This window comes from Alligator mississippiensis, chromosome 5, assembly GCF_030867095.1.
Source record: "Alligator mississippiensis isolate rAllMis1 chromosome 5, rAllMis1, whole genome shotgun sequence".
In the NCBI taxonomy this organism is placed as follows: Eukaryota; Metazoa; Chordata; order Crocodylia; family Alligatoridae; genus Alligator; species Alligator mississippiensis.
This window is the reverse complement of record NC_081828.1, coordinates 39146414-39162027: the sequence shown is the minus strand read 5'-3', so window position 1 is coordinate 39162027 and position 15614 is coordinate 39146414. Positions and strand designations below refer to the sequence as shown.

General features: G+C 49.7%; 1 protein-coding gene across 1 annotated transcript in view; it reads right to left on the bottom strand.

Annotated features, from left to right (window-relative positions):
* Positions 1–15614, bottom strand: part of LENG8 (leukocyte receptor cluster member 8) — a 25006-nt gene extending 9392 nt beyond the window's left edge. Inside the window, exons 1-6 of the mRNA XM_006261913.4 lie at positions 15079–15614; positions 10153–10324; positions 5855–5959; positions 5406–5519; positions 1670–1919; positions 490–625 (exon numbers count right to left, since the gene is read on the bottom strand). Coding sequence (XP_006261975.2) covers positions 490–625; positions 1670–1919; positions 5406–5519; positions 5855–5959; positions 10153–10324; positions 15079–15116 — 815 coding nt within the window. The 5' untranslated portion in view covers positions 15117–15614. The remainder of the gene's footprint in view (positions 1–489; positions 626–1669; positions 1920–5405; positions 5520–5854; positions 5960–10152; positions 10325–15078) is intronic.

Genomic DNA, 15614 nt, shown 5'->3' with positions numbered 1-15614 from the left:
AGGGTTTGGGAAGAGGTATCCCTTTGACAGAGGGCACGGACCACTTGCTACAGACAGGGCTTACAGAGAGGTTAGACTCCCACCTTCAGCATTAGATCAAAATACAGATCTGGGAGACAGGGGTATTTAGATCCAGTCGTGTTTGCTGACTGGGGATTTTTCAGCTGTTTCCCTGCTTATGGCCATTTACATGCTCCTCTGACTTAGAAAGGGAGAAAATTAATCTGACAACTGCATCTCCTACCACCAAACCCAGCATGTGCAGTCAGGAAACTGCCCTGCACATGTGACATAGCTTCAACCTGCACTGTTTGGTCTGCATTGGACTTGACTGCTCCTTGGGTCATATGAAAGCTCCCTCTGAAAAAGGCTGGCTGGGGAGGAAAATATAGCGGAGGTGGGATTTGAAAATCAACAGGGCCCTGGGTCTGTACCACCTCCTCCCATCCCAGCTGCTTGGCCATCGGGCTCAGTGAAGGGGATACACACCCATGGTTATGATGCTTCTCCGAGTTCTGCTGTGAGCCAAAGTTACCATGCTGTTCTGCGCCCCCAAAGTTCTGGTTTGTTAGTACAAAAGGGCGTTTCTGAATGTTGAATTTCAGGCCCCCTGCACCAGGGGCTTCTGCGAGAAAGAAGTGGGAAAAGTGGATGTTACCCAATGGCTAAAAGAAAGAAGGAGAGCTTTGATTTCAGAGGCCTGTGGGATGGACTTACTCAAGACCCTGTCACGTGTCACCTGTCAGCAACTCGAGTGTGGAGAGAGCTATTCAAACTCAAATGGACACATGAGCAGCCAGTGGAGCTGAGCCTGGGAGAGGTGCTAAAAATCCATCCTCTAATTCTAACTGCACTCTCATGCATGCCCTCTCCTAAACTGGAGTGACATGGATTGAGGTCTGGGACGCGCCCTCCATCCCAGAGGCAGTTGCATCTCACCATCAGCTGACAGGTTCGTGTATAAAGAGAGCTCCCACACACCCTACACCAGAGATGGCTGCATCAGCACGGCTGCATCAGCACTGAGTGAGGTCCCTGCATAAGCAGCTCCACAGTGCACCCCTACCCCAGAGGCAGCCACATTTTAGCACCAGAAGAATCATCCTGGTATAAATGCTCTCTGAACTTCACCTGAGGCAGCTGCATCTTGACACTAAGCAGCAATGCTGAAAGTGACAGTAATGAAAATGTGTTAGGAGATGGCTAAATACTTTAATATGGTGCTCTGGATGAAAGTTTCCATTGCCAGGAGGCAGGAAGGAGTTAAGTGCTGTAGGTTCACAGAGCACGACACAGAACAAACCGCGAAGAGGCTGGGAGTAGGGGGAGGAGGTTGTTTGCATAAGCAAAGCATGCCGATGTCGACACAGGAACACCGCTGTCGGGTTACAAGACAGCTACAGTCATTAACTGCAGCTTGCCTTTGAGGACTTGCCTGAGTTCATACAGAGTCTGCTAAAGACTGCTAACAAGCCAGGAACCCTGATTCCTAGCCCCCCCCACAACCCCTTAATGTTCTAGAGTCTGGAACAAAACCCAGGAGTCCTGGCTCTCCACTCCAAGCTCCAGCTCCCCAGAACTCTTCATACCCTCCCGGAGCTGGGAGAGAACCCAGGAGTCCTGTCTCCCAGCACCACCCCTTTCAGAGCCAGCCTGAGTTGGGACTCACGTTTCATACGGTTCCAGATTTGCTGCCCTTTCTTAGGCTTGGGCCCCTCTGAGTACGAGTGCTGGCCATAGGAGGGGCCGGATGAGGTCTGCTGCGGGTGCTGGGGTGCAGAGGAGTTGCCCTGCTGTTGGCCTGCACCCCCCATGGAGTGGGCATTGTGCTGTGGAGGAGGCTGTGGGGGGGTCGAGGTGGCAAGCTGATGCTGCTGGCTGGGATAGGGCATGCTGTCATCAAGGCCAGGGACTGGTGGCTGGGAAGGAGAGACACTGTGAACCAGAAGCCACCTTGGGTCATACCCAGGGATAGAATCACAGGAAAAAAATCAGGGTTGGAAGGGGCCTCAGGAGGTCATCTAGTCCAACCCCCTGCTCAAAGCAGGGCCATCCACAACTAGATCATCCTGGTCAAAGCTTTGTCTAGTCGGGTCTTGAAAACCTCCAAGGACAGAGATACCGCAACCTCTCTGGGTAACCTGTGTCAGTGTTTTACTACCCTCCCAGTCGGAAAATTCTTCCTAAAATCTAACCTAAACTTCCCTTGCTGCAACTTAAGACCGTTGCTCCTAGTTCTATCATCTGCCAGCACTGAGAACAGTCCAGCTCCATCCTCTTTGGAACCACCCTTCAGGTAGTTGAAGACTGCTATTAAATCCCCACTCAGTCTTCTCTTCTCCAGACTGAATAAGGCCAGTTCCCTTAGCCTATTCCTGTAAGTCATGTGCCCTAGCCCCTTAACCATTTTTATTGTCCTCCACTGGACTCTCTCCAATTTGTCCACATTCTTTCTGTAGTGGGGGACCCAAAACTGAACACAGTACTCCAGATGTGGCCTCACCAGTGCTGAATAGAGGGGACTAATCATTTCCCTTGACCTGCTGGCAACACACCTACCAATGCAGTCCAGTATACCATTAGCTTTCTTGGCAACAAGGACACACTGCTGGTTCATATTCAGCTTACTGTCCACTGTAACCCCCACGTCCTTTTCTGCAGAGCTGCTGCCCAGGCAATCAGCCCCCAGCCTGTAGTGGTACATGGGACCGTTCTGTCCTAAGTGCAGGATTTTGCGTTTGTCCTTGTTGAACCTCATGGAGATTCCTTTTGGTTCAATCCTCCAATTTGTCTAGGTCACTCTGAATCCTAGCCCTACTCTCCAGCATATTTACTACTCTCCGCAGCTTGGTGTCATCTGCAAACTTGCTGAGGGTGTACTCTATGGCATCTTCCAGGTCACTGATGAAGACACTGAACAAAACCGGACCCAGGATCGATCTCTGGGGCACTCCACTTGATACCGGCTGCCAACTAGACATCAAGTCATTGATTATTATCCTCTGAGCCCGGTGCTCTAGCCAGTTTTCTATCCACCTTACACTCCATTCATCCAGTCCATACTTCCTTAGCTAGCCTGTGAGAATGTTGTGGGAGACTGTATCAAAAGCCTTGCTAAAACCAAGGTACACCACATCCACCTGTCCCCCCACATCCACAGAGCCAGTCATCTCATCATAGAAGGCAATCAAGTTAGTCATGCCTGACTTGCTCTTGGCGAATCCATTCTCACTGTTCCTAATCACTTTTTCCTCCAAGTGCTTAGACATGGATTCCTTGAAGATCTGCTCCACCATTTTGCAGGGACTGAGGTGAGGCTGACTGGTCTGCAGTTCCCTTTTTCCTCTTTCTTAAGCATGGGCACTATGTTTGTCCTTTTCCAATTATCTGGGACCTCTGATCACCATGAGTTTTCAAAGATGATGGCCAGGGGCTCTACAATCTCATCAGCTAACTCTCTCAGCACCCTTGGGTGCATCCCATCCAGCCCCATGGACTTGTGTATGTCCAGCTTTTCTAAACAGTCCCTAACCTGTTTTCATCACTGTTGGCTGCTCACCTCCTCCCCAAACTGTGCTGCCTGGTACAGTAGTGTGGGAGCTGACCTTGCCTGTGATGATTGAGAAAAAAAAGGCTCTTTAGCCTTTTCTGCATTCTCTTCCACTATGTTGCCTCCCCCATTCAGTAAGGGACCCACACTTTCCCTGATCCTCTTGTTACCAACATACTTGTGAAGGGTAACAAGAAAGGTTTCTACATCCCATGCTAGCTGCAACTCCAACTGTGCTTTGGACTTCCTGACTTCATCCCTGCATGCCCAAGCAATGCTCTTATATTCTTCCCTAGTTATTTGTCCATGTTTCCACTTCTTATAAGCTTTCTTTTTGTGATTTAGTTTACTGAAGAGTTCCCTGCTAAAGCCATACACAGCAGAACGATAAACACAGCAGAATGGTGGGGGACTTGGGATAGATTGCCTGACCCCCAGCAGCCCTCCAGTGCAGCCCTACTGAATTCCCCGGGATAGAGTAGGTAGTTTTCAGCCTCTTGTCCTAAGACCTGATAAACAACAAGGGGGTAACAGTCCCTGGTTAAAGGTGGAAAAGTGTCTTTTGCCACTGCAACTCAGGATCTTTTGAGGTCATACAACCGATAGCATTCTGTAGAGGTGCACTGACACACAGGCTCCATGTTGGATCAGCACTGATGAGGAAAATTGCGAGTATTGGCAATCAGCGTTTTTTGTCTGACACAGCTGATAATGTGGCCAATAAATGCCGTGTGCATGCACACAGGTGCAGCATGCATGCAGCCAGGAGTGCAGCCCTACAGCATGGACAGCAGCCAGGTCTGGCTGGGGGAAGGGATAAGTGGGGAGGGCATAAGCATGGGAGGCAGATCAAGGCCCCTGCAGTGAGGGAGGAAATAGGGCTGGCAGTGGTGTTGGGACAGGGGCTACCCAGCTGGGCAGTGTGGGGCATAGGACAGAGTCAGGTCTTGACCAGGGGGCATCCCCAGATCTGTGTGTGGGGCGAGGGCAGGCTGTGCTCAGGGTGGGTGGTGCTGGGAAGAGGGTTTGGGGGGCTGCAGCCACCCCAAAATTTGCTGTAGCCCCCCCCCCCCCCCCATTGCTTCCCTCCCAGCACTGCCACTGCCTGCCACAAAGCAGCCCAGCCCAGCCCCCCTGCTGGGACGAGTCCAGCGCAGCCCTGGCCCCAGCAGCAGCCCACCCTGCCCTGCATGCAGATCTGGGGGCACATGCCCCCACTCCCTATGCCCTCTCGGGGTATGTGCAGCAATGGGAGCTGCCACCCCGGCTACCCCCAGATGAATCGTGGCTCCATCCTGTGCCCCGCCCTGGCTGGGCATCAGCTGCCTCTGCCCAAGCCCCACTTCCTCCATCGAAGGGGCCTTGGTCCCCCCACACCTTCCCTCACAACAGACTCACTAGTTGGACGCAGCTCTCCAGGCTGCAGGGCTGCATATCAGAATTGGATTGGTATTGGCTGATATGGCTCCTTAAAAATGGCTAGTGGCATCAGCCCCAAAAATCTCTTTTGCTGCACCCCTAGCATTCTTGGCTCCCAGGATGCCCTGCTTTAACCCATCAGACCCACTCCCATCCCAAGGCTGGGGGAAGAAGCCCAGCATCTTGGCTCCCAGCCACCCTGCTCCAACTAATAGGTCAATCTCCTGCAAGAAGCTTAGAGTCAAACCCCAGGGAAGCTGCCAAGCCAAGAGTGCCCACCCATCCCATGTGCTCTTGCTTTTGGAACACCAGGCCACAACCCTAACACCATTCCTGGTTCAGGAATGAAGGGAACAACTGCCCACAAGCTGCTGAAGTGGGGAACCAGAGGCCATGATGACTGGGAGGTGGGGGTGAGGAGCAGTCTATATCTCACCTGGTTCATGTTCCCTTGGTGCTGGCCTGGAGCTGGCGGCTGCTGGGGTGTTGATGAGGAATATGAGCCCGCAACCCCATACTGGCTGGGAGAGTTGTAGCCAGGATAGACATTCTGTAGAGAACAACCCACAACACAGAATGGTGTCAGAGAGCTGGTGGCATCTTCAGAATGTTGGATAAATTCTCTATCATCTCCCCCCCCCACCATCATCTCTGGAGATGCTGGAAGCCTCCCTCCCATCCATGACTCAGCAACTCTGAGGAGCATATTCCCTTGCTTTGGAAAAATCATTTAAGGTGGGAGGGGAGCTCAGGTTTTCCCATTACACCCTGAGGGGGTGTCAACCACTTGGCTGTGCTACCTTGCTGACAGCAAGCTCCTCCCTTTGGATCCTAGTCCCCAAGATGCTGACAGTAGGAGACCTTAATGGTTACGTCCTTACTCACCATTGGGTAGTAGTAGTTGTATGGATACGTGTAACCATATGGCTGGTACCACTGGTAATACTGTTGCTGCTGCATGGCACTCAGGTCTCCTTGCTGGGATGAATACTAGAGACAGAAGGAGGAATCAGTAGGAATGACAGGCACCTCACTCAGTAACCACAAGCCCCTGCTGCAGCCAGGACTTCCCAGGATGCACTGCTGCAGGCACCTCTCTGGCGACCTACACAGTCAAATGGGTCACTAACTGGCTGGAGGGCCGCACCCAGAGAGTGGTGGTGAACGGGTCATTTTCGACATGCAGAGATGTGGGCAGCGGGGTTCCCCAGGGCTTGGTCCTCAGGCCTGCACTGTTCAATATTTTCATCAGCGACTTGGACAAGGGGGTAAAAAAAGCACCCTGTTCAAATTTGCAGAAGACACTAAGATGTGGGGGGAAGTGGGCATGCTAGAAGGGAGGAATAGGCTGCAATCGGGCCTAGACAAGTTACAGGGGTGGGCGGATGAGAGCAGGATGGGTTTCAACACTGACAAGTGCAAGGTACTGCACCTGGGGAGGAAGAACCAGCAGCACACCTACAGGCTGGGGAACTCCCTTGTCAGTGCAGAGGCAGAAAAGGATCTTGGAGTCATTATTGATGCCAAAATGAACATGGGCCGACAGTGTGGGGACGCGGTCAGGAAGGCCAACCATACCTTGTCATGCATCCACAGATGCATCTCAAGCAGGTCCAAGGAGGTGATCCTCCCCCTCTTTGTGATACTGGTCAGGCCACAGGTGGAGTACTGCGTCCAGTTCTGGGCGCCACACTTCAGGAGGGATGTGGACAATGTGGAGAGGGTTCAGAGGGCCACTCGCATGATCAGGGGGCAGCAGGGCAGGCCCTACGAGGAAAGGCTAAGGGACCTGAACCTGTTCAGCCTCCACAAGAGAAGGCTGAGGGGGGGAATTTAGTGGCCATTTACAAACTAGTCAGAGGGGACCAGCAGGCATTGGGGAGTCCCTGTTCCTCCAAGCACTCCCAGGAGTGACAAGGAATAACGGTCACAAGCTGGCAGAGGGTAGATTCAGACTAGACATCAGGAGGTGCTACTTCATGGTCAGGGTGGCTAGGATCTGGAACCAACTTCCAAGAATAGTGGTGCTGGCTCCTACCCTGGAGGTCTTTAAGAGGAGGCTAGATGAACACCCTGCTGGGGTCGTTTGACCCCAGTACTCTTTCCTGCCATGGCAGGGGCTCAGACTTGATGATCTGCTCAGGTCCCTTTCGACCCTACAAACTATGAAACCACACCATGCAGAAAGGCTGCCTAGATTTTCTCCACAGCCAGGAGGCAGCATGGACACGCAACAGCCAAGAGAGTGCACGCACCTTGCACATGTGCCTGACAACCTAACCAAGGCAGGAGATGGGTGAGAAGTGCTTATAGGGCTGCATTGGTAGCAGTGTGGCATGGTGGGGGTCTCAGTCCTCATTTGGGGCTGTGGTACTACTACCAGTAGTTACCACGGCAAACAGGTAAGGCATGACTGTCATTTTAAGTGAGGGGGCAGGGTGGTGTGGTGATAAAAATTGATTTAAAAAAAAAAAAAAATCATACTTTTTTTTCAAATTATAATCAGTTTTTTCTTTTTAAAAAAGCACAGCATTTAAAGCATAATGAAAATAAATTCTACAGGCTGTTGCATGTATTTAAATTCCAGTTACCAGTTTAAAGCAACTGTCTAAGGCAAATCATGAGCAAGAAGTTAATTAATTATCTAACATGTGTGCAATGTATCATTGGCTCGTTCCTAATATACTAAGGCTGTAAAGTTAATAAGAATCAGAAAACAGCATGTAATTGCTTCAACAAGCATGTGCCTAAGGTGACTTCCTATGCTGCAAAATGAGACACTATAGTCAAGGTCCTGTTCAGGGTGCTGACACAGAACATTTATGACAGTAAATGGGCTGTACTACATAGTAGGTTTGGTATTTGACTGGTCAAATAAAGTTTGGTTAACTGGCCCGTCAAATATCAGTCAGAAACTAAAAAATTGCCAATAGGTCCAAATAATACACAGAAAAAGTATAAATTTTCCATTAAATGCGTCAAAAAAACAATTAAGAATTCATATTTCCATCAAGAAAACTACAATAAAGGTGTGGGGGTTTTTTTGGGTAAAATTGCTATAATCTTTGGCCAGTCAAAAAAAAAATGCAGTCAACTGACCAATCAACTGATAATATTTGACTGGGTGTTTGTTCTATCCCACATCAATTGACCGCCTTGCCAACCCTACTACACAGTATCATTAGAGACGCACACGATGCACAGCCAAAGCAAATCACTGAAATCCAAGGTGAAGTTACCTCCTAAAAAGCCATGTAGTAACTTTACTACAAGAGAAAGGTAGTTCACCAGGTCAGTCACATCAGGGAGAAGGCAGGGCAGAGTGGCACCGTATAGTCTAATGAATTCAGAGGGGCATAATAAGCTTTTGTAAGCAGCAGCATGCCATGAATCTTACAAAGCAAGCTGTTGCTTATGAAAGCTTATGCCCTTCTGAAACAATAAGCCTATAAGGTGCCACTATGCCCTGCTTCTGCTTTACTATGCAAGGAGAGCCAATCTATTTGCATTAAGCAAAGGCTAATTCCAGAATGGAATCAGATGTCTTGCCACCTAGTGGCAGGACTCTAATAGTGGCAGGCTCTGCAATAGCACCAATTGTAGGCAGCCAGCTTGTTAGAACTGGTCATGGACTCGATCTTTACTATGGAATAAAGTCTGAGGTAAATGATTCCACAGTAATTGTGGTGATTGCCCTCATCCTCAGTTGTAAATTCCGGTTGGTATAACCCTTGGGATGAATGAGAATGCACCTTGCTTTAGACAATGAGTGAAGGACTAATGGAATACGTAAAATTAAACAACAACAAAAACAACTATTTAAATTGACGATTTTCCACTTGGGGATTTTAAACTGATCCATCTAATTTAAAGGAGTCTTTAGTTACTCCCTGCAGAGGCTGGGGCCCCTACTCACTGCCAAGAAACAGCTGAAGGGCAGGAGAGCTTGGGAAGTAGTCAAAGGTGAGAAACCCAGAGCTTTATCCAGTAGACTAGAGCTAGAAGCAGAACCCACATCTGCCCAGCCTAGGTCATGTGCTCCATCCACTAGGCTACAATACCTCAGGGTAGCTGAGCTCATGTGGAGAGATGTGTGATAAAATTGATAAAGGGCTTGCAAAGAAAGTCATATGAGGAGAGGCTGAAAGAGCTAGGCATCTTCACCTGGAAGAAAAGGCACTTAAGAGGGGACATGATGGAAGTTTTCAAATAGTTGAAGGAATGCCATAAAGAGAGCAAGAGCAAGAGAAAACACCTTTTCCACCTTTTCTCTCTTGCTGCAGAGTAGGATGCAGGCCAATGGCCTGAATTTGCAGCAAAGTAGGTTTAGATTGGATACAAGGAAAAACTTCACCATTAGAAGAGGTAAGGCAGTGGAACAGACATCTAGGAAAGTTGTGAACTCTCCATCACTGGAAGGTTTCCAGGAAAGGGGTCAGGGACAATCTAGCTGTAGCTATGCTTTTGTTCTACTATGGGGATTTCCCACATTTATGGGCTTTACTGGTAGCAGAAGGGGGGGGGGGGGGCAACGTGGGTCAGGGTGTTTTTAAGCCTTCCTCAGAGCATTGGGCGCTGGCTGCAGCCAAGGGTAGGGATTTGGATTGGGTTCACAGAGGTTTAAGGCTGGAAGGGACCTTGTGAGATCATCAGGTCCAACTCTGCTGCTCTGGGCAGGAAAGACTGCTGGGTTGTGTCATTGCTGGGACTTAAACCAGAAGGTTCCTGGCTAGAGGATCTTGCCTTTCCACCCAGGGTCAGACTGATCACACCATAGGTGGGGTCAGAAAGGAATTTTACCCAATGGCCAGATTACTGTGGGCTGTGATGCATTTTGTTTTTTCTGTAGTGAGGCACATAGCCCTCCACCTGGGATCTCGAGTATATATTAACAATCTTTCATAGAAGTAGGACGTTGGCTGCTGTGTCCCCCTGCTTTACTGGTGGCAGGTTTGGATGTTATTGCTTGTGTTGTGTGAGGAATGACGGTAGTTTTACTAAGAGGATAGATTATGGATCTATACAGGATGGTTTGTATAGGGATGATCCTGCCTCAGGCAGGGGGTTGGACTAGATGATCTATGGAAGCCCCTTCCAGCCCTGCTTCTCTTTGATTCTATGATTGAAACCCAAAACCTGGTAGCCTGGGTCAGGTGGGGCCTCCCTCCTTGGGTCTTCTTTACCTGGGCATTAGCTGGTGCACTGCTGGAGCTCTTGCTGCTCCCAGAGGCGGCGTTGGCTTTACTAATGCTGGCCAGTGCTTGCCTGGCTTTCTCCCACTCAGGGTTCTCGTGCATTGGCCCTTCCATAGTGTTCTCCCGGCTGTTGCTGTTTCCCATATTGTACTGCGGGGCCCTGGAGAGGTTAGAGAAAAGACTAGTTACATTAGGAGCCTCTGCCCATGGCATCTGCTGCCCTGCCTCCTCCTCTCCAAGTACAGGCTTGGGAATCACTCCAAAGGAGGGCACTGAGGCTTCTACAACAGGTTTAGATTCAAGGTCCCCAACTGGCACAGTAAAGGAGAAAAGGTTAAAAGGGAAGCAAGCTGCACTGTAACAGAAAAACATATGCTGAGGCAGAAGCTCCATCTATAGAAGTGTAACTGTAGCCCTTCTCTCCAGACTGTGGCAAGCCACCTTGCTCCATATACCCATGTTCTATTCTCTTGGGCCTAGGCTGTGCCAACTCTTTCCCCTACAGCCACCCAAGCACCTCTCCATTCCCTTCACATGTATCCTGAGAAATATGGAAGTGCAGATCCCCTCCATTATGGGAAACAGAAGTAGAGGGCAGGTCACAGGGTTCCCTTCTCCAACCCCAGGGCAGCAGCTGACAAAGCAATCCCAGTGGACTTGTTCCTGGTGGATGTATCAGGCCTGCAAGTAGGCTCTAAACCTATGCTTGGGTATCCCAAGAAAAGGGATAGTTAATTGAAGGCTTGGAAGGGGTTTTATATTCGATTTTCAGGTTTCGTCTTTCCACTCCTCCCTGGAACAGGACAGCTGACTGGAGACTTGAACACATTTGGATGTCATGGGTGGGTGGGTGAGTATATATCCCTGCAGAGGATCTGTATGGTCCCCAGCAAGGTACAGACAATGGAATAGAGTAGACCGGGGGCGTGGGGGAGGGGGGGGGGCGGGGGAAGTTTGCTGCGTGGCAAGAGTGTCTAAGGGGAGCTGATGGAATTGTCTCGCTGCAGGGTTAAGAATGTGCCAAGACCTCGCAGGACTGAAGCCAAGAGCTGGGAAGTTATTTTTGTTGGTTCGTTTTACTAACCCTGGTTCAAATCAAACAGGAGGAGAGATTGCCACTAAAGACTCTTTTCTTTCTTTAAACATATTTTTGATCCATGTCCCATACAAGGCACAACTTGTGGCTGAGAGTTTAAAGCCAGACAAATTGAAATTCCAAGTAAAACACATTTTTAGCAGCAAGGGGGAAATCAATAAATCCCTGGAAAAAACTCCCAGAAGCAGGGAAGTCTCCATGGCCTGATGTTTTCAAGCTGAAACTCAATGCCTTGCTGAAAACTCTTCTTAGTCAAAAACAAGTGACTGGACCCAAGACAGGGGAGAGCTGGTGAAATGTAACAGCCTGTAACAGACAGAAGGCCAGGCCAAAAAGAACTGTTAGATCAGCAGGGTCAAACACCCAGCCTGTGGAGCCCTGCCATCCAGCACCCCAGTGCTGCCCCCTGTGTCTAATCTGACCCACATGGAGCAGGACATATGCACATGGCACAGGGCTGATTCATGAGCTGCCCATGGATCCTTCCCTTTCTCCCTCCCCAGAGTACCTGAACCAGTGGCCATTGCAGCCAGTCTGAAAATTGTACTGCATAAGGCATGGATCCCAGCATGGCCAGAAGGCACTGGATCAAGTATTCTGGGGGATGGGGAAGGGAAGGGGAGGAGGTCCGTAGTCTCAATCTGCCCTGTGGACTGAACCCATGCCACTCATCTAGACCGTGGGGTAGAATGAACTTGACCACCCACATCCTACATCATCTAGACACCAATTTTCTTGTCTTACAAACAGTTCTCTACTAAATTGGTTACCAAGCAAGGGTGAAAGGGAAAGTGAAAGCAAAAAAGGTTTGGGGATTTCTTTACAAGTCATAACATGAAAAAAAAAAACACACTGTTTTCCCATAAGAAGCAACCTTTACAATGCTCAATAATCTGCCACAGGGGAGACCTGTTCTCATTTCAGAGGCTTTTAAAAAGAAACTCAAAAGTTCTAAGGTTGCTGCTCTCCAAGGGGCGATGGGCTTGATGTTGACACTGATAGGTAGACCCCTGGGAATGAGCACGGGTCTATATGGATGAAAGGGACTCACCTGCACAGAGGTCATGGCAAGATCAGGGCTTAGAATAACACCGTGCTAAGCAAACTGGTATGTACAATAAAAAGCAAAGGGGTTTATATTTTGGTGATATCTGTTACTGGACCAACTGTTTGGGAGAAATGTTGGACCATTTTTCCGGCACTAAGTGCCCTTCTTCAAGCCTGGGAAAGATCCATGCTTCTTTCCCAGACATGAAGGAGGACACTTGGTACCCACAAGCTTGTCTAGCATCTCTCCCAACTACATAACTGGTTCAATCGAAGATATCCTCCAAAATACACTTGCTTCTCCCATGTTTCCTGGACCATAATAGCTACCACACTCCAAACCTACTATGTATTTTCAACAAGATAGTTACAAAGCTGCTCAAATTATTTACTTGCTCAGCTGTATCCCAGTTTCTCTAAGTAGGGCAGCTGTGCTTGGAAACAACCCCCCTGCCCCCCTCACCTTCTAAATTTGTTTTCTAAAAAGAATGCAGAACAGGTTTGGCCACCTCCCTTCAAGTGAGATATTTCACTCGGACTCCTTTGCCTGCATTAGGGTACAGACAAGGGAACAAAGTACATGGAGTTAAGGGGGGGGGGATTTACTGCCCATTAGCTGACTTAAGGTAACTCTCCCAGGTGTTTGTTCTATCCCACAGTAAGTACAAATTAAACCAGGGCTGTTTAGCTCTGAATGGAACCAAGCTAAATTAGCAGTTTAATTTCCACTTACTGCAGGATAGGATTGGACACACAAGTTACTACAGAAGAACCAACACGTGGTAACTCTCTCCTCAGCCTCCTTAATTCAGCATCACTTCATTGTAAATCCAACTCCACATCTGACTGGAGATTCCTTAGCTGTTTTACAAGTGCAGTTCTCAGACCGATGCATTTAACCTACAGCCTTTGCATTATTAGACATTAATATTTATTTCCTTCCAATTTACTAAAGTGCTTAAAGGTTGTGCATCCACATACACTGGACATGCTCGATGTCAGCAATACCAAGGGCAACAATTTAAGGGCTTGTTTGTTGTACTGGGTGTAATTACCATGGCACACCCTACCCATAACATACCCACAGTTATAGCTGAACACATGTACTTGCACCAAAATATCCCATTCTCTCAGAACAGCAATTCTTGACCAGCATGCCACACAATGCTAATGCTGTTAAGGTGTGCAAGTATGATTCATACAATAAACCCAGAGATTTCAAATAGGAACCCACAGTGTCAAATTCATTCTGACCTGTTGTGGGCTTTCTGAGTTCTTTCCAACAGAATAACTGCTTTAATATTTTTCTGTAGTCAAAATGTGTGAAAACTAAGAGTTGACACTTTTCCAAGAGGGACCTTGAGTCTACAGAATTTAAGAACTGCTGCCTTAAAGGGGAATAAGCTATGTGATGATATTTGGATCACTGGTTGCCTGTGAACATGAAGGGCTGGAGCAGATGGCCCCAAAGGCCACTTCCAGTCCTATAAATGGGACAGCATAAACTGAGCCGACAGTAGATGACTGCCTGGCGTTATCATTTCAGCACTACATCATGCCCTCATTGAAAGAGTTATATCACTGCACCACCACCACCGTACAGGCCAGGCTTTCAATAACCTGCCACAATCTCCCTCCAACGCTTCCTAGCTCCATTTTCAAATGCCTTGGGCTTACAGCACAACAGCAACCGAAGCAAAAACTTCCCCAAGGTCAGGGCTGGGGTGCGCCAGGCACAAGACACGCACGAACAAGCAGCAACCCCTGCCTTAAGAGTAAAATATGCTGAATCCACCCAGGTCATTTTAAAATTAACTATGATGGATGAGAAGTGGCCTGAAGGCTGCCACTAACTCTAGTTTCACAGACATGCAGGCAGACAAACGATGTGTTTGTCCAGCTGCACGATGTTCCTTTCCTTTCCTTTCCTTCCCTGACCTGCATGAGTCGTGAGCTTGTGCTCTGAAATAGTGTACCTTTGTAGCTGCTCAGTGACAGGATTGCTACCGATGAGGACACATGGCGACTGGGTATACAAGGGGAGATTTTAACTGGGTTTGATATAAAGGCTCCCTCTAACCCAGGGTTTCTTTGGCAATATCTGCCTCTATAAAAAGTGGAGGGGGAGAAAAGGGAGGAGATATGCTTACATATACATATATGTATACATACACATATCTCCCCTCATATACAGATATAGATAGCTCTCCCTTGTGCGTGCATAAGTGTGCACACACATGGGTAGATCTATCTACATTTATATACAAGGGGAGATGTATATAACCTCTCCCCTTGTATATACAGATAGACAGACAAACATTGCCAAAGAAGTCCTGGTTTAAAGGGAGCCTTTATTTCAAACCAAATTAAAATCTCCCCTTGCGACATGCATAATCCCAGTCTCTACAGCTGGAGCAGTGGCTCTCAGCCTTTTTGGACTCAAGACACCACTCATAAGACTCAAGACCCCCTCACGGGGCTCGAGACCCCCTCCATTAACTTTTGCAAATGGCACAGCACCCACTTTCAAGCAACAAAGTGATCCCTGACAGCACTTTCCTCCTTGCAGAGGATCCCCACGGTGGGGCTGAGGCTCATGCTGGCAGGGACAAGCCTAAGCCTGCCTCTAACTATGCAGCTTCCCTCCTCACACCACAGGCACCCTTCAAAGGAGCTGGCAGTACACCTGGCATCCCTGGACCTGCCTCCCCAAGTCCCATGATCAGAACTGATCAAACCCTTATTCCCCACCCCTGCAAACCAGTAGTCACCATTCAGCGGCCCGCTGGTCTCCCAGGTTGGTGGCCATTGCTCGAGGCCCACTCAGGAGGATGCAGACGGATGCCCTAGATGCTCCCGGGGCTGCTCCTCCCTCGCGGCGGCAGCGGGACAATGCTCCCCGGCCGGGCCGGCGGCTGCCCAGGCCCCGGGGCAGCCGCTGCTCTACACTGCGGGAAGCCCTTGGGCCCTGTCCCAGCTCCGCCCCGGCCGGGGGGTCTCGGGCTGCCCCCGCAGCAAGTCTTTCGGGCCACAGCCCCCTGCCCCAGCCCCCCCTCAGGTCTCGGCGCTGCCCCCGCCCGGCCCCCCGTCCTCGCCAGGCCCCTGCTGCCGTCGCCCGGCCTCGCCTCCCTCTCCTGCCCCAGCTACAGCCGGGCCCGAGGCCCGAGGGCACGGAGCTGGCCGGGACGCGCGGGGAGTGGTGCGAAGCGGTGCAGGGGGAGGTGGGGGGCAGTCTCTCGCTCCCCCAAGATGGCGGTGGCACTTCCCTGCTCCCCCCGCCCTGCCCGAGAGGAGCGTCTACTTCCGG